The sequence below is a fragment of the Zeugodacus cucurbitae genome, chromosome 5 (assembly GCF_028554725.1).
Source record: "Zeugodacus cucurbitae isolate PBARC_wt_2022May chromosome 5, idZeuCucr1.2, whole genome shotgun sequence".
Classification (NCBI taxonomy): Eukaryota; Metazoa; Arthropoda; class Insecta; order Diptera; family Tephritidae; genus Zeugodacus; species Zeugodacus cucurbitae.
Window position 1 is genome coordinate 59,884,787 of NC_071670.1, and position 25,553 is coordinate 59,910,339.

Below are 25,553 nucleotides of genomic sequence, written 5' to 3' on the forward strand. Positions count from 1 at the left end.
AGCAACTGCGAGCGCTCGTTACTCGACTCTCTGACACGCGATTTCGATGAGAAGAGAAGGAATGACTTGCAAGACGATTTTCAGTTTCAGATTAAGATTCTCCATCACGGAGTCTTTTTGATACCCTCACCTGGGATTCTTGCAAAAAACAGCTAGGCTATGTCACTAGGGGTGAATGTAGCTTTCCAATGGTGAAAGAATTTTTGGAATCTACTGTGCCGATTTAGAGTTTATTCATTACAAACGTACATACAATCTTTCCTCTTTATAATAGTAGTAATAGTATAGATTTCTATTGCAGTTCGAACTATATATAATATTTCTTGAACACTTGGAACTAGATTCGATTGAAAAACTTTCAGGAGACCGAAATTGTATTGCCAGCAACATTTTTTCAATAACAAATAGAACCATGAAAGCAAGATTTGCATGAGTTTCGAGAAATCGATTTTTTCCCCGGATGTCACCGTTGAGATGAAAAGTTACCACTGCCTTTGAAACTGAAACATATAGTTAACAATATTTTTTGAAGCGTATCATGTCATTTCGATTAATATATCTCGGTAAGTGTCATTGATCTTCACTTGCTGCTGTGAAGAAGCTTCTTCTCAAAAATAGCACAAAACAAGAAGCTTAGCTTGACCTCAAGAAAGCTTAAACCAACAATTTCTCACAGATGTATATATATATATAAATAGCTCTAGAAGTAAAAAATTCCAAACTTTGGCTCAAATCTGCGTCGCCACACATAACAAACCATCCATTTGAAAAATAAATGAGTTTATAGAATTATTCCAAATAGGTAAATTATAACCTCTCATTTATAAGTAAATTTTGTAATAAAATATTTGGCAGAAATCATTGAAAAATATAGCAGCTCAAACCCTTTCGGCAATATCATTAGAAACCCGATAATGACCTTGTTTTTTTTTTTTTTTTTTTTTGTATGAATCTACTGTTGAAACAAACAAATGCCGAGTGTTCCCAAATTAAGAAAATATAAGGAGAAAGATTTAGACCAACCAAAGTTTAAATCTCTGCGAGAAATATTTTGTGCCTCTTAAAGAACCTTTCAGGCATTTAAAAATAAGGGTCTACCCAACAGAATTTTGAATAATTTTGATTTTTTTTTTAATAATAATTTTTGAATAGGGACCTTCATTGGACTTTTATAAGCTATGACCTTACTAAATTAGATCAGCTGTCTTCGATTTCCAAGTAATTATGAATGATCTAATGTCAAAATCTGGGTATCATATTACACAAAAAAGCATTAATTCATCAAATTACTATGACAATATGAAATACCGTTTGTTTCCATTATTTGGCACAATAAAGGCAATAAATAGTTCCAGTATTCAGTTCAGAGACCTCAGAAAATGCTTTCTATCTCTTCATTCAGACCGTTTTTTAGTATATTTATCCATATTTTGAGTTCTTCTGCTAGATCTGAGCTACGCTCCTTCAATTTGGTAGGCAACATGGTGGTAGGTAATTAGGAGTCAGATAAATGTAAAAAATTATAAAAATAATAATTTTTCTTCTAACAAACATGAGTTTATGGAGCTAAGATGAAGACCAAAATGGCGAAAAAGCCTATGCCAAAAACCATTATAACGTTAAAGCATTATTTTTTCATGCGAAAAATATGAAGAGCCTGTGCTGACGAAGAGTAAGCGCTTTTTTATTACCGCTATCCACTCTTGCATGCATAAGTCGCAACTAATGCACCATAAGAAGTGAACGTAAATGACACTGAAATTAAAAAAAAGAAATCAACACGACCGACAGTGATTTGTAAAATTCACTATAATACGCACAGCTAAATGCACATACAGACACACACAGGGACACTGACAACTGTGTGCATTTACATAATTATCGGTGTGTATTGTCGCCGCAATAAAAGTCAAGTACTCCACCATTGAAATGCCAAGCATTGAGGCATGCAAAGCGACGATGCAGTGCGAAAAAAAACGAAAAAAGCGAAGATTTACATGCAATAATACACTAATACACAGATATATTTAAATTACTTGAATGTCTAATAATTTCATTAGGAGCGCGCAGGATGAGACGCGCGAACAACAACAGCACCACCAGCATCATCAACGTCATCATCATCGATGGTGGTGGTGGTGATGCAGGAGGGGCGTACATTGTCACAGTTGGAATTACAAATTAAAAGAAATGCGCAGAACGAGTGAAGCGTAATCGTGGGCAGGGCCGAGCGCGGCTGAGTAGATGCCATCAATGGGCCACTTCAAATTCAAACCGAGCAAATGCAGCGCGCAACACCCCACCAACCGACAGCCAGCAGCCAATGCCGGGCAATATTAACCAACTAAGTGCCTGTGGGTGTATGTTGGAGTGCTAAGAAGAGCCGCTAGAATGCCAAATGCACGCGCGTGCAAAGCATTGTGTGCTTTCAGGCGCACTAACGTCAACAACAACAACAACGACCGAGGGGGTAAATTCTGAGCAAGGATTTTGCGTAATTTTTACATTAAGTGCAATTCAAGCGAATGTTGCAATTGAATCGCTGTTGAATATGCAAATGAATTGAATGGAAATTGCCACAGCGAGCCAACGAAGCAAGCAAGGATTTCTGATGTATTATGAACATGTTGCCACTGCGTGTGGCGGTGTGGCGCTGAGGGTGGTTAGGGCGAAATAAAGCGCGAAAAAATGCTTGTTGTATAAAATCAAGCAACAAACGTCTGCCTGCCAGCAATGTGCATAGAAAAAAATCTCTATGAATTACAAGCGAGCACTCACACACATATATGTGTATGTTTATATATGAGTTGTCCCTCATACCTTTGCATTTTAATGTCACACTTTAATTTAAATTAAACGCCAAACATAGTAGTCTCTAGTTTAATGATGTTGAAGCAACAGCAATAAAAAATAATCATCCATCGCCTTTCATTTCGTCGTTTGTTTCATCTGCCAACCGCTGAGCGCTGTGCGTTGTCCCGCTGTGGCGGTCATTCGCCCGAGGCGACTGATGCGACATGCGAATGAAGTGAATAAAAAAGTCTGCAGTCAAACGGAATGCAAAACAAAAAATGCAAAAGGATAATGATATGTCAACTTATATGTTGTATTAGTAGAAGGATGCCACCTTTCCTTAGAATATGTGGAAGCCAAAGTATTTTTATACCCTGAACAGCGTATATTAAGTTTATCACGAAGTTTGTAACACCCAGAAGGAAGCGTCGGAGGCCCTATAAAGTATATATATAAATGATCAGTATGTTGAACTGAGTCGATTTAGCCATGTCCGTCTGTCTATATATATACGAACTAGTCGTTCAGTTTTTAAGATTTCGTTTTGAATTTTTGCAGATGTTATTTTCTCTTCAAGAAGCTGCTCATTTGTCGGAACTGCCGCTATCGGACTACTATCTCATATAGCTGCCATACAAACTGAACGATCGGAATCAAGGGCTTGTACGGAAAATTTGGTGTGAATTATTGTTCCTAGAAATAATTTAATCTCTGAAAAAATTGTTCAGATCGCTTTACTATAGCATATAGCTGCTCCGAAGAAATTGTTCAGATCGCTTAACTATATAACCTTAACGTTTCTAGCAAACAACCCGTCTAAAAAGAATTAGTAAAATGTTTTGTTTTTTTTTACTTACTTTTTCTTACGTCTTTAGATTTGCTTAAACACATAGCTACTAAAAGAAATGCACCTGTGAAGGGTATATTAGCTTTAGTACAGCCAGTTTTTTCAGTTTTTTACAGTTTTTTCTTGTTTTTAATACACTCTGAGTCAGATTAAAGGTACCCTGTTAATGAATTTTATGGATTTTTGCAATAAACTGTTATCGAATGCTGTTATTAGCTGACAATTTAGAGATTTGATTGTAGATTTCAAATGATTTATTTATATAAGTTGGCAGATCTATTGAACAAATATATGATATATCTCAAGAACATGTCTTCAATCAAAATATTTATATAATTTAATCTAGGAATTGTTACTTATAGTTTGACTAATCCTACTTGGGCCTGGATTTACTAGAGTAAAAAGGGTAAAACAATTATTTTTCAAGACTATATCTTAATACTATATTATATTTACATTAATACACACTTCAGTGAAATCAAGCTGCATGCATAAGAACCTAGACATAAGAGGCTTAAATTGAGAGGGAATGAGAAACAGAAATTTTTAATTTAAATTATTTCTAAAGTCAAACTACTTTACAATATTATATCTATAGATTATCTAGAGCAATCACTTTTCCAGATTGACCTGCATAAACATAACGGTTAGCAGAAAAAGTCACACGGAAATCACCAAAGACCTCATATGGAATATTTTCGATTTTCAGCCAGAAAAAGCCGAGTTTGTTAATATCTCCCAAAGAATAATTTGAAAAATAAATGAGTTGGAAAAATACAAAAAACACTAATTTTCCTTTCAAAAAAAATTGCACCAGTGTGGTAACCCTGCTATAGCAAATACAACATATTATTCCTTTTTATAAGCATTTGATTTTTCACACACTTCACACTTGTGCATGAACTGACAGCCATATACTTGTACGCACACACACACACTCTATATGTATAGTATTCGAATGCATTGAGCCACACAACTGACCTGCCACTCGCCATGCACGCATGCTATTTATATTATTTGTAGCATACATAAAGGCGCAAATACAAAACCAATTGCTATGCTAAGCTCGTGCCAGCTGCGTGTTGCATTACGCTGCAAATGAATGCAACAAATGGCAAATGGCGACAAAGTGTTAAAACAAACGCTGCGGGATATGCAACAAACACATAGTAAACTGCATATATACTTAATACATATAGAGAATATGTATGTATATGGTAGTTTGAATATATAAAAATTGGATATCAAACCCTGTGAAGAAAATTTAATGGAAATTATAATAATATTTGCAAATATGAAATCAGCATCGTTTACTCTTTTCAAAAGACTACAAATACAACAATATCTATCTAAAGATCAAGGGAACAGCTCTTGGAATATTCTACAATATGTCTATTAAGCCATTGGTTTCGAAATCGCATATTATTTGGACCACGAACTAGCAAACAGTGTACTCAGATGAGTAAAGGTTCCTTTAAAGTCTACTTTTACTCAGGTCATTTTATTCAGATCCTATATTATATAAGCTCAAGATTTTACAACTCTATGGAATCCCATTAGACCCTCCTTGGTAGTGTTTAGAATTTCCTTGAGGGTATTTAAAATGCATGGAAATATAATCACACATCTAAACACAAACAGCGTTAATAATTTAATTGGACGTGTCTGCGGGATTGGAAAAGAAACAAATGCATACAACAAGTGTTGCATACTTTTGGCGACAAAGCAAATATGGGCAAACAAAAAATATTTTATATACGGGAGAAATTTATTTTGGTATCTTATTTACTATGTCTATTTATTAAAAATATGTCACTTTTAGAAAAAAGTATAATAGAACAAGCGGATGCAAGCTCACAAATTAATTTTTGAATTTGTGAGTCATTAATATGGAGAGCAAAGAAATTCAAATAAAAGCTGAAAATATTAAACTTGAAATATTTAAATTGGTTAAAACAAATATCAAAGTTATAGCCTTCACTATATGCTCTTTGAATATTAAATATAAAATTGAAAATCTTGCTTTCCAATCCCTACAATTCACTAAATTTACATCATGTACACAACTATCCCCAAAAGCATACTACATTTTCGTACAGAGTGCTTCCTATTTAAATCACCTGCAGCACAATGCGCCTTAAGTGTGCAGTAATTCCACTACCAACAACAAATACCAATAGAAGTGCAATTCGAAATGGCATTAATTACCTGACAAATTCTCCACTTTGGCATCTCTATAGCTCGCCTTCTCCATTAGCTCAAGTGCCTGGCCGCATTGTTTGCGTCTTGTCGGATATTCACTCTGCGATAATTCGTGGCGTACACCTGAATTGCAAATTAAAACCACCAAATCTTGTGCGCCGCCAAGAAATGGTATTTGGAATGTTTCCAGTGAGCTGCAATGGCAAAAGAAAAAAGTGTTGAGAAATTACAATAAAAGCAACGACAACAATTAGTGCCAAAATCATGCATATTTCTTTAGAGCAAATTGTGACTATTGACAATAGACAGCGTCATAAGCTGGATAGCGGTAAGTAATTTGTGTGAGTAAAATAAATATTTGGACAAGAAATTTTATGAAATGTTGGTGGGTAGAGTTAGTACGAAGACTCAGTTGGCAGCAACTTACTATGGGCATACCCACAGTCTCCAATGGTATGACATAACAGCTCTTTTCAATACTTTTATTTCAACTTTTCTTGGCTGTCATTGCCGTGAGGGAGATAGTTCTTAATTTGTGGTTTATCATATTTATAAAGAAAATAATACTGCGCATACACCTTTTTCTCTCCTTATAGTTCTTCTAAAAGTGTCTTTACATTCAAATTCAGTAAATTAATTCGACAAGAGAATACGTCGAAGCTTAACTATGAATGCAAGCATCTGTGTTTGCTTGTACAGTGCCAAAAACATATATTTTTGTATTTTTATTTAGTTAGATAAGGTGACTGTCACTTAGTAGAGATATGCTAACGTAAATTTGAGAAATATTTTACGATCTGCTTATTTCAGTTAATTAATATAATCTGGATAGATATTATGGAATCAAATAACCACAAGAAGTTAATAGATGATTTTCGAGAGGAATATCAATTTCACTTTGGAATATATAGGTTTGGGTAAACAGCTCAAGTATTGTCTCTCGAATAAAATTCATTAACAAATTCATTGAGCCTTTAATATCAGGGACAGTTATTCACTGAACATTATTTGGATCTGATCAAAAACAGCGGGATGCAAAAAAATCGTGAATCGAATTATAAGTTATTGAAGCTCACTGAGTTTCTAAAAATATTTAAAATTATTCTGATAAAAGTTGGATAACCCCAGAGAAATTTAGATTTTTAAGTACGAGAGTGGACCGAAAAGTATTTAGCCAACATTACAAGGTACGGGGTCTTAATATCACGTCCGCCACAGTCACATTAGTCGAATTAGGCTACGTGCTGTTGACCTATGTATCGCTTCCTATCTATCTATCTACCGTATTCTCTATATATGGTGCCTTGTCTCTTATTAACTTGAAAAAAAGTCACTCATTAGGCCGAAATTTAAACTTATCATCATAAAAGTAAGGTTATCTTAAGATGATCAATATTAGAAGACGCATTTTGTAAGTCCTTCCAGATTGTACATTTTAGAAGCCTTTAGCTTCCACTGAGATTACTAAACTCGATTTTATGACTGCCAAAGGATTATGATATAAGGTTGTCAAAGCTTCATCTGTTTCCATCTAGACGGCAACTTCATAATACCCCCTCGTAAAAATCCCCCACCCTATTTGCGAAGAACTCGGACAACCACTTTTCACAAGCCTCTTTTGAGTTCAACTTTACACCACCAAGGGCGTTCGCCATGAACAGGAACAGGTGGTAATCACTTGGCGCTACGTCCGGGCTATATGGTGGATGCGATAAAAACTGTGCGATAAAGTGTGTGGTCTGGTGTTGTCCTGGTGGAACACTACACCCTTCCTGTTGGCCAATTGTGGACGCTTCTGATCGATTGCCTGCCTTAAGCGGTCCATGTGTTCGCAGTAGATGGTAGAATTAATCGTCTGGTCATATGGGAGCAGCTCATAGTGGATGATTTTCTTCCAATCAGCAGCATATCGCAGGCGTTGATTCGGTCATAAGTTTTTTTTTGCGTCAAAGCATGCGGCACCCAAACATCAAGCTTTTTGTGTATCCAGCCTTCTGCAGATGGTTTAAAGTGGTTTGGTGACTAGCTCCCATCTCCTGGGCGATGTCACGAGGTGCCACATGCCGGTCTAACTCAATGTTTTCCATGATTTGATCGATATTCGTCGTCACAGGCCTTCCGCCAGCTGGCTTATCCATGGTGTCGTTGTCACCCGCTCTGAATCGTCAAAACCATTTTTACGCAGTTCGAAGTGATAGAGTACCATCCCCCAAAACACCATTAATCTCACGGAACGTTTGCCTATCGGAATTGCCTTTAATGAAGGAAAACTTTAAAATAACGCGAATTTCGGCAATAGTGAACTCCATGTTTACACGTCTATAACTGTTGAACTCGATATACAAACCGCGAAATTCAAAAGAGAAAAAGGCGGAAGGGAGATATTTACCAACCTATTGTAATTTTAAAAAAATTTCATTCAAAAAATACTGGGCTTACTGCGAAATCCAAATAATGGCTACTCATATTACGTATGCCCTTAATGTTTTGAAATCACAATTCTAATAGGTAATTAGCTAACACAGACTTTCATTTATTTGAATTTAATACTACCTAAAACCTAACGAAGCAACATCTAAGTATACAAATATGTATGTGTATGATTGCTCATGTGGCCACCTCCTTTGCATAAATTAGCCAGTCATTGTGGCTACTTTTGTTCGGATGAAGAAAGAAATGCGAGACCTAAAAACGACAACAAAAAAGCAAAAGCAATTAGGTTCATACGAGTACCAAAAAAAAAGCAAAAACAAAACTTCGGCATGTGATGCAGATTGTTTTTGCCTGCAATTTAACAAATAGTTTTAGCAAAGCAATGACATATTCCCACACTTAAGGCACAACAACACACAGTTCTAGACGATGCATATGGTTGGAAAATATAGAAGAACAGAATGCTTATAACTAGCCGGTAATATATGGGTCTGCACATGTATAGATATATGTTTGCTGGTGTCTCAATACATTCGTATGCTTTTCAATTACGACAACAAAATCTCTATTTTCAGCCAGATGTCAATGGCTATACATACACACAATGATATAAAGACGAGTATATCTACACACATCGAGCTCGACTTGGCCATTGTCCATGCAATGTGGCTTCCGTCTGCCGGATTTTAAGTATTGAAGCGCACAAAAACGACGACCACAAAAACCACTTGGGGCACTGGCAGCTTCAGGTAGTTAGTTGGTTGCATGGCAATGCAAAGGAAGCAGAAAAACCAAAAACAATGTGAATGTGAAATAAATAGGTGACAAAAAATTAGATAACGGAAGTAGTGCTTTAGTATGGCAGACGGTTCAACGGTTGGCACGAAGGGCCGGCAGGTGGCGGAAGTGTTGCAAGAGCTTGGTCGAAAGGAATGAATTACATTGAAAAAGCTGTAAATGAAGTTAGTTAAGCGCATATGCTGGGTGAGATTTGAATGGAAATGAAGGAGTGGAAATTAAGGTGTGCTCGTAAATGAGCGGGTGTGAGGGAATATGAGTTGTAGAGAAGCCGTAATCACCTGTGCTGTGCACATGCTTTGGTGTGCTGAGTGTAGCATCAGCTGTTGCGGCTACAACAAGCTGGTTATATTTTATTGAAAATGCAAAGCATTTTGAGTAGAAAAGTGTGTTACGCAAAGGAGTTTTGCGCTGATATATATTGTAGACCATTTGTAGAGAATTGGTAGTATTATTTAGTTAAAGAAGAATATACTAGTATGAAGTAATTGGGTATACTAGTAGCAAGTATTTATATATTAATAATGAATTCGTGTTCATATACCAAATAGTTTTTCCACTAGATGATGGTAATATGATCCCAGTATGAAATCTTATTGAAAGATAATAACTTAATCTATTGTAATTCAGGGTAAAGTACAGTTATAAATATCTAGAATTCCTATGATATCTTTACGTGATTTTATTTATGATAAAATTTTTATACAATATAAATTCACCGCATAATGATCAAAAAGAATACATTAAACGGACTGAAATTAATGAATGGAAGATAGCCAGAGCTCACATATTGAACTAATTTTACCGCGGTTATGTAGTGCTATATATGGCAAATTATTTTTATATTATTAGGTATAAAGTCAGATCCAGAACTAATATTCTCATATCCGGTATATCCGATATAGATCATTTTTAGCTGAGAGTTTTCAGTAAGCCATTCTATCGAACTTGTTTTTCTTATCCGATTGATTTTAGCTTAATCTCCAAGGACTTATGATAGTCACCAAATTTAAATTCTCATTTTTTCGTGTCACTGACTCCCTCTAACGCCATAATGCAAGTTAATAATATACATAGAGTTTAACTTTCCTAACTCGAATCCCCATAATCCACAAAAATACTTCCAGTTAGAGGCTTCCGATTTATGTATGTATGAAATTTGACTTATATTGCCAATTCAAGAGTACGAGTTATAAAGAACTTCGATTTATAGATGTTATAGTTATGGAAGCTCTACTTCAACATTAACCCAACAAAATATTTGTAGAGATCTGTTTGCATCTCAAACTTATTCTCAACTGAAAATGTCACTTTTTGAGACGAATTCTCCACATTTGCGGGATATTTTGCTTTTCTTTTTTAATGCGGCTGAGGCTCATCGACATTTGTAACCGTTTTTATACAAAAAAAAGCCTCAAAATTACAAAAAAAAAACGGCGGAAGCAAAGTTGTAGACCTAATAGAAGTTAAAGTATGATGCTTTTCGGACTAGTTTTATTTATTATTTAGCTTATTGACTAGTTTGATTTTTATTGCAGGTTATGAGTTAGTCCAGCTCACAATACATACACAATTCATGCATATTCAATTGCATTTGCATTGTTTGCGAGTTTTAGGGAGAAGTGTTAAAAGTACTCTAGTTGAATACTTGGAGTCGAGTGATTTTTGTTAAGCAAATATAAATTAAGCAAATGGAAAATCAACAACAGACCAGATATTCACCATGCGCCAAGTTTTGGAGAAGACCCGTGAAAATAGGATCGACACACACCATCTCTTTGTCGACTTTAAAGCTGCTTTCGACAGCACGAAAAGGAGTTTCCGCGATGTCTGAATTTGGTATCCCCGCAAAACTAATACGGCTGTGTAAATTGACGTTGAGCAACACCAAAAGCTCCGTCATGATTGGGAAGGACCTCTCCGAGCCGTTCGATACCAAACGAGGTTTCAGACAAGGTGACTCACTATCGTGTGATTTCTTTAACCTGATGTTGGAGAAAATAATACGAGCTGCAGAGCTAAATCGAGAAGGTACAATCTTCTATAAGAGTGTAGAGCTACTGGCGTACGCCGATGATATCGATATCATCGGAAACAACACCCGCGCCGTTCGTTCTGCTTTCTCCAGACTGGATAAGGAAGCGAAGCGTATGGGTCTGGTGGTGAACGAGGACAAGACGAAATATCTCCTGTCGTCAAACAAACAGTCAGCGCATTCGCGTCTTGGCTCCCACGTCACTGTTGACAGTTATAACTTTGAAGTTGTAGATAATTTCATCTACCTGGGAACCAGCATTAACAGCAATAACAATGTCAGCCAGGAAATCCAACGCAGAATCACTCTTGCCAACAGGTCCTACTATGGACTAAGTCGGCAATTGAAAAGTAAAGTCCTCTCTCGACGAACAAAAACCGAACTCTACAAGTCTCTCATCATTCCCGTCCTACTTTACGGTGCAGAAGCGTGGACGATGTCAACATCCGATGAGACGGCACTAGGAGTTTTCGAGAGAAAGGTTTTGCGGAAGATTTATGGTCCCTTAAGAATTGGCAACGGCGAATACCGCAGACGATGGAACGATGAGCTGTATGTGTTATTCGACGACATTGACATAGTCCAGCGAATAAAAAGACAGCGGCTACGCTGGCGAGGTCATGTTGTTCGAATGGACGTGGAGTGCTCCAGCTCTGAAAGTGTTCGATACAGTACCCGCTGGTGGAAGCAGAGGAAAAGGGAGACCTCCACTCCGATGGAAGGACCAGGTGGAGAGGGACCTGGCTTCGCTTGGAATAACCAATTGGCGCCAAACTGCCGGAAGGAGGGATACGTGGCGCGCTGTTTTGGACTCGGCTATAACCGCGTAAGCGGTGTTTACGCCAGTCAAGAAGAAGAAATATAAATTAAAATTACACGAAAATTTTTGGAATTTTTGGTGAATATGCAAACTCACAAATAGGAGTATTTATATAAAATTTGAACAAAATGAAACTAGTTTAATTTGCCATAACTAATGAGGTTTCATATTCACCAACCTCATTTCGTAATTTCATCAGAAAAACATTTTTTCATTTAATCTACCATTAGAAAATGCTGAAACTCTTTAAATCCACTACAAACTACTACATTTAAAATACACTAACCCCACACAGCTCTCTCTCTCTCCCTCCAACCACACCGCAAATAGCTAAATATTCACATTATTGTAGCCATAAAAATGCCCGCTTTTGGCAGCGTAAAAATTCTGTGCAGCTCTGCAACATTTTTTATGCCATTCTGTCTGCCAAGACAATGTTTGCACATTTTTATTGTCCTCCGCATACAAATTTATTTACATAAATAAAATGCAAAAGTAAAACAAATACGCGGCGTACGGCTACACAAGCGCACAAGTGCAATGCGCTGCGGCGGACGCCATGGCGTATGCGCGATATTATTATTATTATTACAACACACACTCACATACACACATTTCTTCGCGCAAACCGCACCACACCACACCACATAAGCGCGAACTTTTTCAATTTCACAGCCGCAGCAGCAGCTTGGCATTAGTGATGTGCTGAGGTGCATATGTGTGTATTAAAGTGTGAGTGTGTGTTTGTTGAAGCGCTGCGGTTGCCAGCCAGCTGACGCTGTTCGTCGTAAATTTGTTGCTGGCTGTCGCAAAAATATTACTTTTATTACAATTATGCGCAGCCATTGCTGTAGCGCCAAAGTAGTCAGTATGTTGCATTTTTTATGATTTTATTAGTTGATTTTGTATAATTTTGCATTTATTTATTTATTCTGTTTTTTTATATTATTAATTTTGCTTTGATACATGTGTGCTAAAAAATCGCATATTATCTGCACATTTTGGTGGTTTATTAAGATGGATGCCTACACTAAGACACTCGCTTTGTTTGTGTAGATGAGTTCATTGTGGTTTTACGACTGCGCTTTGTTTGACTACTCGACTTTACTGCATTTCGAAAGTTATTAAATTATATAGAGCAAATGATAAAAAGTTAGCTGACTGCAAGAGTCATATAAGGTGCGATGAACTGACTGTCGAATAGTATTTAGTAAGTACAGTTGAAAATTGAAGAGAGAGTAAATTGTATAGAGAATAATTAAATTTTAAACAACCACGAAATGGACTAAAGAATCTTCTTCCATCCAGGTCTGTCGGAGTAAAAATATATATCATCACTCCATCATATTATCCAAATTTCTGAAAAATATCTGGAACTAGTTTCGACCTAGTCGGGAAATGACAACTAAGAAGTATTGAACCTGTCTCAAAGTCATTCTGAAAGAATGTTAATAAAGTCTCGATTTTGGAAACAGAATACGGTTCTGACAGATAATTTTAAAAGACCCCCACCTAGTTTTCTGCAGAAAGCTTTCTATCAGTACCAGCTTTAGGCTACCTGACCACTGTAGTGTCTTCCAAGCAGAGGTCGCTGCGATCAAAATAGCAGTGGACGCACTGCTCCGTATGGTGACCTCTTTTAGAGAGGTATGTATTCACTCCGACAGCAGGGCGGCAATACTGGCATTGGAATCGATGACAGTACGCTATGTGCTAGTTAAGGAGTGTCTTAGATCCTTATCAATAGCTTCCAACTATTTTGCAATCCGACTAGTGTGGGAACCCAGTCACCGCGGGATCGCTGGTAACTGTATAGCGGACAAGCTTGCAAGGGAGGGTACCCTAGCTACATTGACGTCGGAATGGGAGCGCATTGGTAGTCCCTGATCCACCTGCGCAAGAGCGCTGGACATGCAGACTACACATGAGCTCGTCAAACGCTGGTCAACTACCTGTACTTGTGCAGTGGCGAGGTCCTTTGGGTCCTCTGTGGAGCGTAAGCTTTCTCTGGGCAAGGTCCATCTCAGCGCCATCATAGGTGTACTCACTGGACATTGTCCAATGGGTACCCATGCGGTTAGACTTGGGATCGTGGCAGATGCAAGTTGCCAAAGCTGTATGGAGGAAGGCGAGATGGAATAATCTAAGCATTTCCTACTGCATTGTCCAGCTTTTGCCATACTAAGGTTGAAACACCTCCGAAAGACCTTTTTCGGCGATCCTAGCGAATTGACTAGAATCGATATTACCAGTCTTAAGAAATTTATAACGGATTCCAAGCGGTTTGCTGAATCTTAAAGGTATTTTATTGGTACCACAATGGACAGCGCCAGGCTGTCTAAGTGAGATCTTCCGTCTTTGCAGAGATCTGCCTACAAAGCTAACCTAACCTAACCCACCTAATGAAGATTTAAAATTTTTTTCGGTGTTGGTTTCACATACATACATGTATAAAGTAGTATTTTTTTAAGACTGAAAAAAATTTGTGAAATTTTGAAGTCATTAAATAAAAGTATCCACGAAATTTGTTACATTACAATTGTGTATCTCAACTTTATAAGTATTTTTGAAAATTTTACTCCAAATTATTACAATATTTTGCTAGGTCTATATTCAAATACAGAGTCTGCCATCTGTTATTTCGAAATGTTAACGCTCAATAATCGTCTGACAACACTATCTGTCGTTTTTATTAACCTCGGGACAATTAAATTTTAACAACAAGCTTCAAGACCCCTGAAGAACTGATTCAAGTCAAAAAATATGTGACAGAAAATATACAAGAATGGCGTTTTACTGTCATATCACTTTCGGACATATTTTGAAAAATAAATTAAGTTTGTTTACATATAAAATACAATTCACACAAAGAAGTTTGCGGATCGACCGTTCATTGTGATTGCAATATCATCAATACTTTATTGGATATCCTCAGAAAGAGATAACACCAGCTTGCCACCCAGACCTTGAGAACAACAGGAAATTATCAGCTGTTTTTTTTATAGATATAAATATAATTGTAGTAGAGTAATATCAGCAATCCTCAGATTATTGACGAGCTGAAGGTACTGAAATCATCGCTATACTGCCCGAGGTGTTCGAGGAAGTTCAGATGATTGACAAAAAATGCTTATTTTTATGACTAGAATAGCGAGCACTCACTCAAGCACCAGTGCATATATCTGAATATAATTTTGCAAACTGTCAGTAAAATAAGTACCCGGAAATTCTCATTACACATTTTCCCGCTGATAATATTTAAATTTTTTTTCCCAATGGCACAATTGTCAGCCACTATACTGTCAATTTTTATTGCTATGTGTCTTTTAGATGGTTTACGGCGTCATTAGGAACAAGTCAACCTCTTGTGTGCGTTGCGATTGTTATATGCCCCTCTTTGAACGATTTGTACCAATCGTAAACTTGAGTTTTCGACATGTTTGAATCACAAAATTTCACACAAACTCTTTGTTCAATATTTTTATCCATTTAATTTGAGAATTTCCGGGAACTTATTTGACCGACTGCATTGGAGGCGTGGCTTTGCTCATACAAAAGTAGGCGAAATTTAACTATTTACTATAACTCCTCAAGGCCTCAGATATGAAGACCTCAGTGGCTAATTTTCTTGCGAAAATGTCGGTAAATCTTTCAGAGGGGATATTTTTCTAATAATGTGCCTCTGTGCCAACAATGGTTAAAATCGGGTCATAACTTCAACTAGCTCCCATATACCAAATTATAGGGTTTCCAAAAATACGGTGGGCTTTATACCACAGAAATCGGTGTAGAAGTGAGAGATCTTAGCAAAATTAAGTAAGCGTTTAGTCTTGAATATAGTGTGCCATGGTGGTGAAAATGAGAGAAATCGGTTTAGGAATTACCTCAGTCCTCATATACTATACATATACTATATATAACGATTTTCGTTATTCTTGTGGACCTTATGCCGAATATACGCGTCGAATTGTGTGTTGTTTTCATGAAATTAAATAAACAATTTGCGAAAGTACAAAATATTCGGTTACAGCTGAACTTAGTTCTTCCTTACTTGTTTCTTTTTTTTAATCTTAACAAAAATTAAATTTTTCTATGTAAAAACTATTGAAACTCACCGACAATCCAACAACAGCGCATTATCCTTTTGACCAGCAACGGATATCATTTGGTCCATTATACCACAAGGCATACCAGCAAATTTATGTTCAGCAGCTTGACATACTAAAGCACGTTTCTTGTTGCTGTTTATATAAAAATTAAAATTAATATTAAAATTAAAAGCAAAAAAAATCCAAAAAAGTTTTATAAAAATTAAAAAATAATAATTTCTGATTGCTAATTTACTCACTTTTCAAGTTGTTTGCCAGTCAACTCCTCCATAAAAGTCAAAGTTGCCACCTCGACTGCTGCGCTGGAAGACAAGCCGCCACCGACTGGCACATTGGAGGCGAACACGGCATTGAAGCCAGGCAACTGACCTTCTAGTTTCGTTTCAACAGCAAAATTGTGAATCACACCTTTCACGTAGTTCGCCCATCTGCAAGAAGGGAGGAGAGAGTGGTAATACAATTGCAAATGAGTAACTCTCTGTGAACAACATGAAATACTCAAAAGTGCATGCTAAAGGTAAACTTCACTGTTGGATGGATGGTTGGGCAGACGGACAACTGGTTGGGTTTGTCAAAGCGTATTTAAAATGTTAGAGGTGAAATTTGCTTTTTGCCACTGACGAATTTACAGTTTTTCGTATGGCTTGGCGAAATCTCAACATTGATTGTGCTTAGAGACATATACATATACAAACGAGCCACAAATAGTGCACAAATACATAAATACTCAAACACAAGCATTCAAATAGCTTCACGTAAACCACTTTCAGCTCGCATTTTGCATTTCCTTTGTGGCTTTACAGTTGAGTAGTTGAACTTTACAATTTGACCACATGTATTTGCACTCGCACACACACACACACTCATCTTTTAGATACTATGCATATGTGTATATGTGTGTATGCGTATGAATTTCCAACACCACATTTCTCTGTCTTTTATGTTGGCTTGTTTACTTGTTTATTCGGTCGGCAAGTTCTCTACTTCTTTCACTCACTTGACAGCACACACATCTCCGAATGAGCTGACAGCTAACCAACCGTCCGTCTAACGAGTTGACAGTCGGTCAGAAAGCACCATTCACCAACTTCTTATGATGTACAAATTGTTGTAATGCCCTCTTGTGTGTTGTGTGTGAGTTGAAGTAAACATAACCAAACTATGTTAAATAGTAGAGTCGGAATTTGCACCAATACCATTAGGGTGACCATTGGGGTGACTTAGAGTTGTTTTGTAAGTAACTCGTTGTAATCTCATTGCAATGTGTGGTTTATAAAGGACTTCTAAAAAGTACATACGTATGTGAGGAAAGCAGTAACTGTTGCAATCGAAGCCAGTCAAGTGAAATGTGTACTTTAGTATATATTTTTTTAATTCAGCATTAGCAAAAATTATAATTTTAATTAAAAATAAATTTTTGGAATACATTATATGGCATAAATACTTCTATGGCCTTGATCCTTTCGCGCTTAACACTCATGGCTTTTCCATGTGGAAAAGCTCGTAGTCGACACTATATTATCTTAAAAATTGGCTTCTAAACAGATGATTTTTAATAAATGCTCCTAAATGTATACCTTATTTTAAGTTCTTCGTCTTCGGTTAAATAGTATATATGACCCAAAGATTAGGTATCATAGTGAAAGCAAGAGAGCATATTTTCGCAATCACGTTGACGATTCGCCCAAAATTTTTCCCCAACACTGTTTATTTAAGATTTTGATCATCCTCTAGATGATTTGAGACTTTTTAAATTCAAGTTAGTGAGAGAGACAAATAATAAAAAGAATCAGATGATTTCACTTTAAATATTATAGTAGTAGAGTAATACTTTTCATAAAAAATGGATTGGTTATTATATCAGATTAACTAGATTAACCAAGGGGGCATCCAAATCCCAGATCAGGTCGCTTTTTTTCTTTGCAGTTCAGATTCTTTCCTGAATTCACAAAATTTTTCTAATATAGTCTTTAGGCACTGATTTTGACAAAGAGAGATTACTTTTGAATAAAGAAGAAGAAGAAGTTGCAATATTTAAGATTTACGAAATATTTTCTTCAGTTAAAATGCTAGAAGTACTACGTATTAGGTCCATATTTTTTTTTTTTTTTTTTTTTTTTGTAATTTCCACTTGTTTTTTAGGTTATTATAATATTTATAAAAGACTAATCAGATTCGATTTGATCTACAGAGAAACAGAGAGAGAGCGCTTTAACACTTCTCACAGCTTCTCTCAATGTATTGCCATGTCTCTTTGCTTGATCTCAAACTGAGAGATATTGTATAAAGCTAAGTGGCACTCAAATTTTAAATTTCAAAATGCACCAAAATATCACATCTCCACACGACAGTGAAGAGAATAACACAAAGAGCGAAGGCCACCATACCCTTGCTGGAATTCTTGCACACACATACTCACTTGCGAGCGTTGCGGCTGTGATGCATTTTCATTTCCATTTTCATTGTATCCTTACTGTTTTCTGCTATCATTTGAGACACACAAACACACAAAGTTTGAGTTGCTGTTACTGCACGAAGACACACAGCACCACAAGCCCCGACGACAGGTGATGGACGCCAACAGCAATTTGGAAAATTTTGGAAAGGAAAGTAACTCGATGCGTGTCTAAAGAGAGGGGCTTGTTGACAAACATACAGACACGCACACATGAATATGGGTATGGGAACAATGAAATTTAGGCGAGAAGAGCAACCAAACAAGGAAGTAAACACCAACAGTGTCAAACAGTGCCAAAGATAAAAGAGTTCAGGAAATTTTTGTTGTCAACGGAAGGGAACATGCACAAATACACAAACAAAGTGCCTAATTCTATATTACACTGTTACTCTGCTCTTAAATTAGTAGCTTATACCCGTTTAAAATTGGAAGCTTTCCCTGCATTTTGGCTTTTAGTAAAAAAAATTACTTACTTTGGCAATTCGGGTTTCAGCTCCAATAATGAGAATTCCACTTGCTTTGGATCATCACAGCCACCACAGTGTGTAAAGACCGAGGCTTTGTTGTCCGTGCGACGGCCGCCAACAACCAGTGTCACCATGGGCAGCGCCTGGAGGAAGGTATGAATGAAGAGGGTAAGTGTGTTAGTAGGCATGTAAATAGGAGCACTTGGAAAAAACTGTGATAATTAAGGTAGGATAATGAATAGATTGCAAGAGAATAGAAGAATTTGGGCTGTAGCATGGCATAAGGAAAAAAACAAAGGCAAGATTTAATACGGTGATTAAAAAAGTTGTCTCTCTCTCCTCTCCTCATTTCATACAACGTTTTCTAATTAGTGATTTTTTTGTAAACATCTCCAGTACAAACTCAGGTATCATGCCTTTGTCAGTGCGACCCAGTTTTCTCAATTTCTCGAAGCGGCTTAATTAAGCCCTCAAAATTTCTATTATAAACGAGCAGATGTGTGTGTGTATTTGTGTATGACGAAGGCAACTCACCATCGGCAGGACGAAGCCATCATTGTAGTCAATATGTTCGCCAATCAAATTAACACGTCCCGGCGCACAGCAAGCCACTTCTGGATCGCCGCCAAAGAGATCATGATACGTCGATTTGGCCAATGCCAAAATCTCTTCGTACGTGGCTAAATTTGTGACTGCGGGCATTTTTATATTGTCTCAAGTTACACGAGCACTTGCTGTCGCTTACTTGCTGGCTTGCTTGCGGTACTCTGTTTGGGTCAATTGGCAACGAATGACGGCTGCAGATTGTGGGTAATTAGTGGCACGTGCTTGTATTCTCTCTCTCTCTTTTTCTTGTTGTTGTTGCTGTTGAGACTTGATATTCCGGGAAATGTTATGAAATAACAGTGATTCTTGTGTTTGCTAATGACTGAAATGAAAATGTGGAAAAATAATTGAGAAAATGTTGTTAAATTCAACTTTATTTGGTTGTTGTTCGAAGAATCTTGTCTCTCATTCGGTTTGTGTGGCTTTCTCGTGTTGAAGCACACACTTTATATTATGAAAATTAAATCAAATATTTTTAGTAAGCTATAGTAAAATTACGAGATTTAGAAAATAATTTTTGTAAAAAAGGTGTTGCCACCTGATTCAAATTCAAATCCAATTAATCACAAATAGAACCCCCAATGGCATTTAAGCATCTATTTTTATACAGCAAGCTGTAACTTGAGTAAAAATTAAGATCTCTTGGTACACGTGTTCCTTGACACCATAGGAAGGTTGCTTTCGAAAATGGGGAAAATCGGACCACTAAATGGCGATATCCTAAGCCATAAATTAAGCTATGAAAATTAGGTACAAAGGATCGCATTATTAAGGAGCATATTTTGGAGAAGTGGATGTGGCCCCGCGCCCTATTAAGTTTTTTGTACATCTTTCGTAAAGTACTAAAGCTATATCAGCCAAACAGTGTAGAGTCGTTTCTTTTAGGTACTACTTTATACAGTCCAAAATTGGAGGATATCGGATTATAACCACGCCCACCTCCCATACAAAGGCTATGTTGAAAACTACTAAAAATGCTTTAATTCAGTAAGGGAAAACACAGATGCCTTAAATTTCATTATAAAGAAGGTTCGGAAGAGCTGCACACAAATTGGTATACAAAATTTTAAATGGCTGTGGCTCCGCCCACTTATGGGTCAAAACCCATATCTCCGAACTACTCGACCAATTTCAATGAAACTTGGTTTGTAATAGTTTCCTTACATCCCAATGATATGTTATGAAAATAGGCCAAATCGGTTCACAGCCTCGTCTACTTCCTATGGACCAGAATTTTGAAGTCGATCTGATTCGTTTACTTTGCAATATATAAAGTAAGCACTAGTGAAGATATCGGAACAGAACTTTTCATAAATACTGCATTATAGTGGGACATCGCTCTTTTAAAAATCGTTGAAATCGGACCATAAATTTTCAAAGCCCTATATATCGAACATGAGGACCTCAGTGATTTTAATTTTTTTTACTAAAAATATATGTAAGTCTCTTAGACTTTTTGAAGAAATTCAGAGGGAATATCTTTCTTTTAATAATTCTCCTTGACAAAAATGCATGAAATCGAGTCATAACTTCTCCTAGCTCCCACCTAATATTAGGGTTTCCAACTTTCAATGGACTTTATACAATATATATGACGAATATGTGGGTCAAATTGTGTGTTATATAATATTAATAAAATTAAATAAATGAGTTGTTCGATTACACTCGAACTTAGCATTTCCGTACAAATTGTTTATAGATATATTGGTTTTGAACGTGTTTTATGCCCTGCTCTCCAATTTGTCGAATGAGATCATCGTCATTGTGAATGAACACAACATCATATATAAAATATTTTTTAATTACCATACATCACGAACTACAAAAACTCTGTTCCATATACATATATTTAACATTCCATGACGGATCGCTTTTAAAACAAACAAATAAAATGCAAAAAAAAAAAAACTTGCGAAAAAAAAACTGGCGGAAGCAAATAAATCTTCTTTTATGGTAGTTTTTAACTTTATACCGCATACTAAATTGAATACCCAGCCATATACAATTGAGAGGGGGAAACACACGGTGAGGAGACGAATTACTTCACTCGCGGTAAACAATAACGACTCCTCCTACCAGCGAACACAACAAAAGAGTGAATAAGCAACTCAGTGCATAAGCGCTTGTAGTCATAAATCCACACACACACATGCACGGGAATCGCCGTCTTCAAAGCTCAAGACGTAAGCCAGCAAGACCTTTCGAAAGCAATCTTTGCCGCCTTATTTCTTCTACACTTGATTTCACTTTCACATTACACATGAGCAGAGATCAACACACGCTGAGCTATGGCCAGCCAGCCGCCCGACCAGCAGCCAGCAGCCGAAACTTTACGCATAAAATTCTCAAAAGTGTTTTTAAAAGCATCATAAAAATTAAAATAAAAGTAACTAAACTTACTTAGTGCAAAGCGGACGTGTCGGCGCATAAAGACGACTATCGTTCGAAAACAATGAAGATAAAATCACGAAGACAAAGGAAATTTTAATTTAATTACGCTCATATGAAGGAGTTTTACGACTTTGCGCAAGGCTTCCTTCGGCAGTGAAGTTTCCCTAAGTGCTGTATGTAGTTCGACTTTTATTTCGATGATTAAATTTATTGTAAGTAAATGGGACAAGGATATTGTGAAAGTGAATGTGTAGGAAATCAAGTAAGAATGAAAGGAAGATTTTAATGATCTTAGTAAAACTCGTTTATATGGTTATTTCATATTGATAAGTGAAATATTATGAATTTAAAGAAGTTAAATTATAGTTCCCTACCTTAGTTCAATCTATATCTAATATATATAAGACTGAATTTCAAATATTTAGGATACCTGATGTTTCCATACTCTTCACTACATGCCCTTAAAATCTTTTTTTAACCCATTAATACAACATCTAAAAAATCTCAATCATTACTTTAACTTTATTTCGATGAAAATTTTACTCAAGAGTCCTCTAGTCGGTTCAAAGCTAATATAAAGGGTGATCCACGTAGAGGTACTCTTTTTAATAGCCTTTTTTGACAGATCACGCGTGAGCCGTGTCAAGCTGTCATCTTTTTTTGTTCAAGAATATTGTTACATTAACAAAATGCACCTACTGAGCGTATTATTCGCAACACCATTTCCCATCTTGAGTCCCAGCATTTATTATTGGATAATATTCGACCAGAAAAAGTAACGGTTTGTGGGCCGTTGGAATCATAGGTTCGTATTTCTTCAAAAATGATGTCGGTGAGAAAGTAAACGTGACTGACGACCGACTATTTTATGTGTGAACTTGAAGCTCGGCACCACTTCCCACACATCACATCAATCAATCAGATAATTTCATGTTTTGGGGCGATCAATTGGACACCAAGATCGTGTGATATTACACCGATAGACTTTCTCCTGTGTGGAAATATAAAGTATTAGTCTATGCGGATAATCCCACTTCGATTCAGACCTTGGAACAAAAATCAATCACGCATGCTATTCCCTAGTTACCAGTAGGAATGCTCAAACTTGTCTTCAAAAAAAAAAAGTTGAGTCCAACGGCCAAAGCCAAAATTTGAAAGAGATTATCTTTAAAAAATAAATGCCAAAGAATGTTCTTTCAAATGATAATAAATATCCCCCATTAAATTTGAATTTTCTGTATTTTCTTCTTCAATCTCCAAATGGATCGCACATTTTAACCAATTTCAATCAATTAGTGAATATACCTCTCTCCATCCGCTGCTATCGAATTCGCACTCACAAGAAATATATATATAAAAACCCTGCTTTGCTTCAAATTGATTGAAATGTTAAAAAATAATATTTCAGAGACCTCTAAAATAATTTCACATTCAATTAAGACATTTAGAGTTTATATAAATCGACCACACTAACTAAAAGACTACCGAAGGAACTAATATTGTAAATAGAAGGTGAATGATGGAGAGAGAGAGAGAGAGAGTTTGAGAGAAAGAGAGAGATACTGAAATAGGCACAAGAGAAACCAGAAATTTGTTTTCATCTTCGAGTCTTCCTAATACGAACGGAATGCTTATCGCAGTTCTTTATCATTTTTAAAACAAAATTCTCTCTTGAGATAATAATAATATTTAAGAAGTTCTGTAAATAAATTATCAAGACATTGAAAAATAATAATATTTCATTAGCTTATGTTTTTTTTCAAGCAAGTGCTAGTAAATTGGTAATTTAGTAGTGTCCTTAGTTCAATATCAACCTAAACACATGGTTGCTAAAAAGGTCAAACGTTATCAGTTAGCAATCACCATTTATACTAGATTGCAGATCACTGTTGAACACGAGTATATAAAGGTATAAAATATTTAATCAACCATAATCGATTTGTAGCAAAATCAAAGCAACAACAATGTAAAGAATTTCAAATTAGATGGGTGGCGAATAGAACAAACAACTGGCTTAAATACAATAATTAAGTGCGGCTAGTGATTTATACTAATTTTGGTTAAAACCATATTTTATGACTGTTTAGATTAGGCTGCTTAGATTTTATTGGCTTACGTTTTAATCTACTAAGTGTACATAGTCAATAGGCCTATAATAATCACTAAATGAATTCAAAGAGAAGAAGTCAAGCAAGTTTTACTGAAAACCGAACTAATTCGAAAGAAAAAATAAACCAAAAATTAAAAAGATTTTTTTTACAAATTATTTGTTATATTCTCAGTGCGTTTCTAGTCTGCTAGATGGTCTGAAAATTCTTCTTCTTCGATTAATAGGAGTGTCAATAAAAAAATCGGTTCAAAATCTCCTCATCATAAGTGAATATAAGCTTCTCGTGCTCAGCTAAACGAGTTAAGTGCGAGACTAACGTGACAGCACGTGCCTTCCGTGTTCGAATCCCAGTGAATCGGCATTAGTGGAAAAGAGTTTCCCACGATAATCATGATCTGTTTGAACGCGATAAATATCCATTTCAAGAATCCATCTCACATTGGCAGATGATATACAACGTTATTTGACGATTTATTGGTCGTTTGAAAAGAACAGACGTATTACAAATAGGTAAAGCTTCTCCATACATTTCAGAAAGTTGTAAACATCATTCTCAGTTGATAATTACTATCACCAAAAATATTTACAACACAATAAAGTTAAACAAACACAAAGCTATTATCTCAATTGGCACCGATTATTTTATTGTTCGCGACGCTAAACAATGATATATTTTCGGCAACTAATCACAATAAATAGTTATATGTATATCTATTTATACTAATGACATTGTAATTATTAGTAGCACTCTTATGAAAATATATTTGTTTATCATTATTTGCCCAAAAATAGCTGCTTATCTCCTACCAAGTGCATTAAAACAACAATATATAAATTTTTTTTTTCATTTTGACGAAAGCACACTTATTACGCCACCAATGAATGAAATGAAAATTTCACCGAAAAACCACACGAAACCACAGTTCTCTAATCAAGAAAAAAAACAGATTCGTACCTCACTCACGCAGCGAATGGCGTCAACTGATTGTGTCCGCTCCTGTGCCAGTGCCGGGTCAATATTATTTATACAATTCACTTGCACATTGCGCTTTAGCGTTTTACTTTAATTTCATGCTCGCTTTGCGCACACATTTAGCACGCTCCTCACTCGATTACACTCGCCTGACTTTGCTGTAGTTTTTTTTAGTAGAACAACACTTGTTGCCTGTTGCTTGTTGTATTTATTATTTATTTAATTTAATATTTACACAAACAATTGTTGCCTCAGCTGTTTATCAGCGCTGACGGCGATAAGCGACTAAATGGGCGCGAATATACAACACAAAAGCGAATGAAGTGTGAAAGCAGCGAGAAATGTCAATTCAGTGAAGGCAAGTGGTGGAGCGGCAGTTGTGGGGGGCGCAGTGGAGATTTCTTTCACTGCAGCAGGTACGCGCCGGGCAGTGCAATGAACTGATTGCATATTATTTTTACTACACATCACTCACATTACTCTCACTCATTCAGCACTCAGCCGCGGCCCA

The 25,553-nt window shown here is 36.3% G+C and overlaps 1 protein-coding gene across 1 annotated transcript in view; it reads right to left on the reverse strand.

Moving 5' to 3' along the window:
* LOC105209949 (galactokinase) overlaps positions 1-25,194 on the reverse strand; it is a 43,168-nt gene extending 17,974 nt beyond the window's left edge. Inside the window, exons 1-6 of the mRNA XM_011180631.3 lie at positions 25,025-25,194; positions 19,497-19,890; positions 18,969-19,105; positions 16,277-16,465; positions 16,044-16,169; positions 5,849-6,036 (exon numbers count right to left, since the gene is read on the reverse strand). Coding sequence (XP_011178933.2) covers positions 5,849-6,036; positions 16,044-16,169; positions 16,277-16,465; positions 18,969-19,105; positions 19,497-19,664 — 808 coding nt within the window. The 5' untranslated portion in view covers positions 19,665-19,890; positions 25,025-25,194. The remainder of the gene's footprint in view (positions 1-5,848; positions 6,037-16,043; positions 16,170-16,276; positions 16,466-18,968; positions 19,106-19,496; positions 19,891-25,024) is intronic.
* Positions 25,195-25,553: the final 359 nt, after the last annotated feature.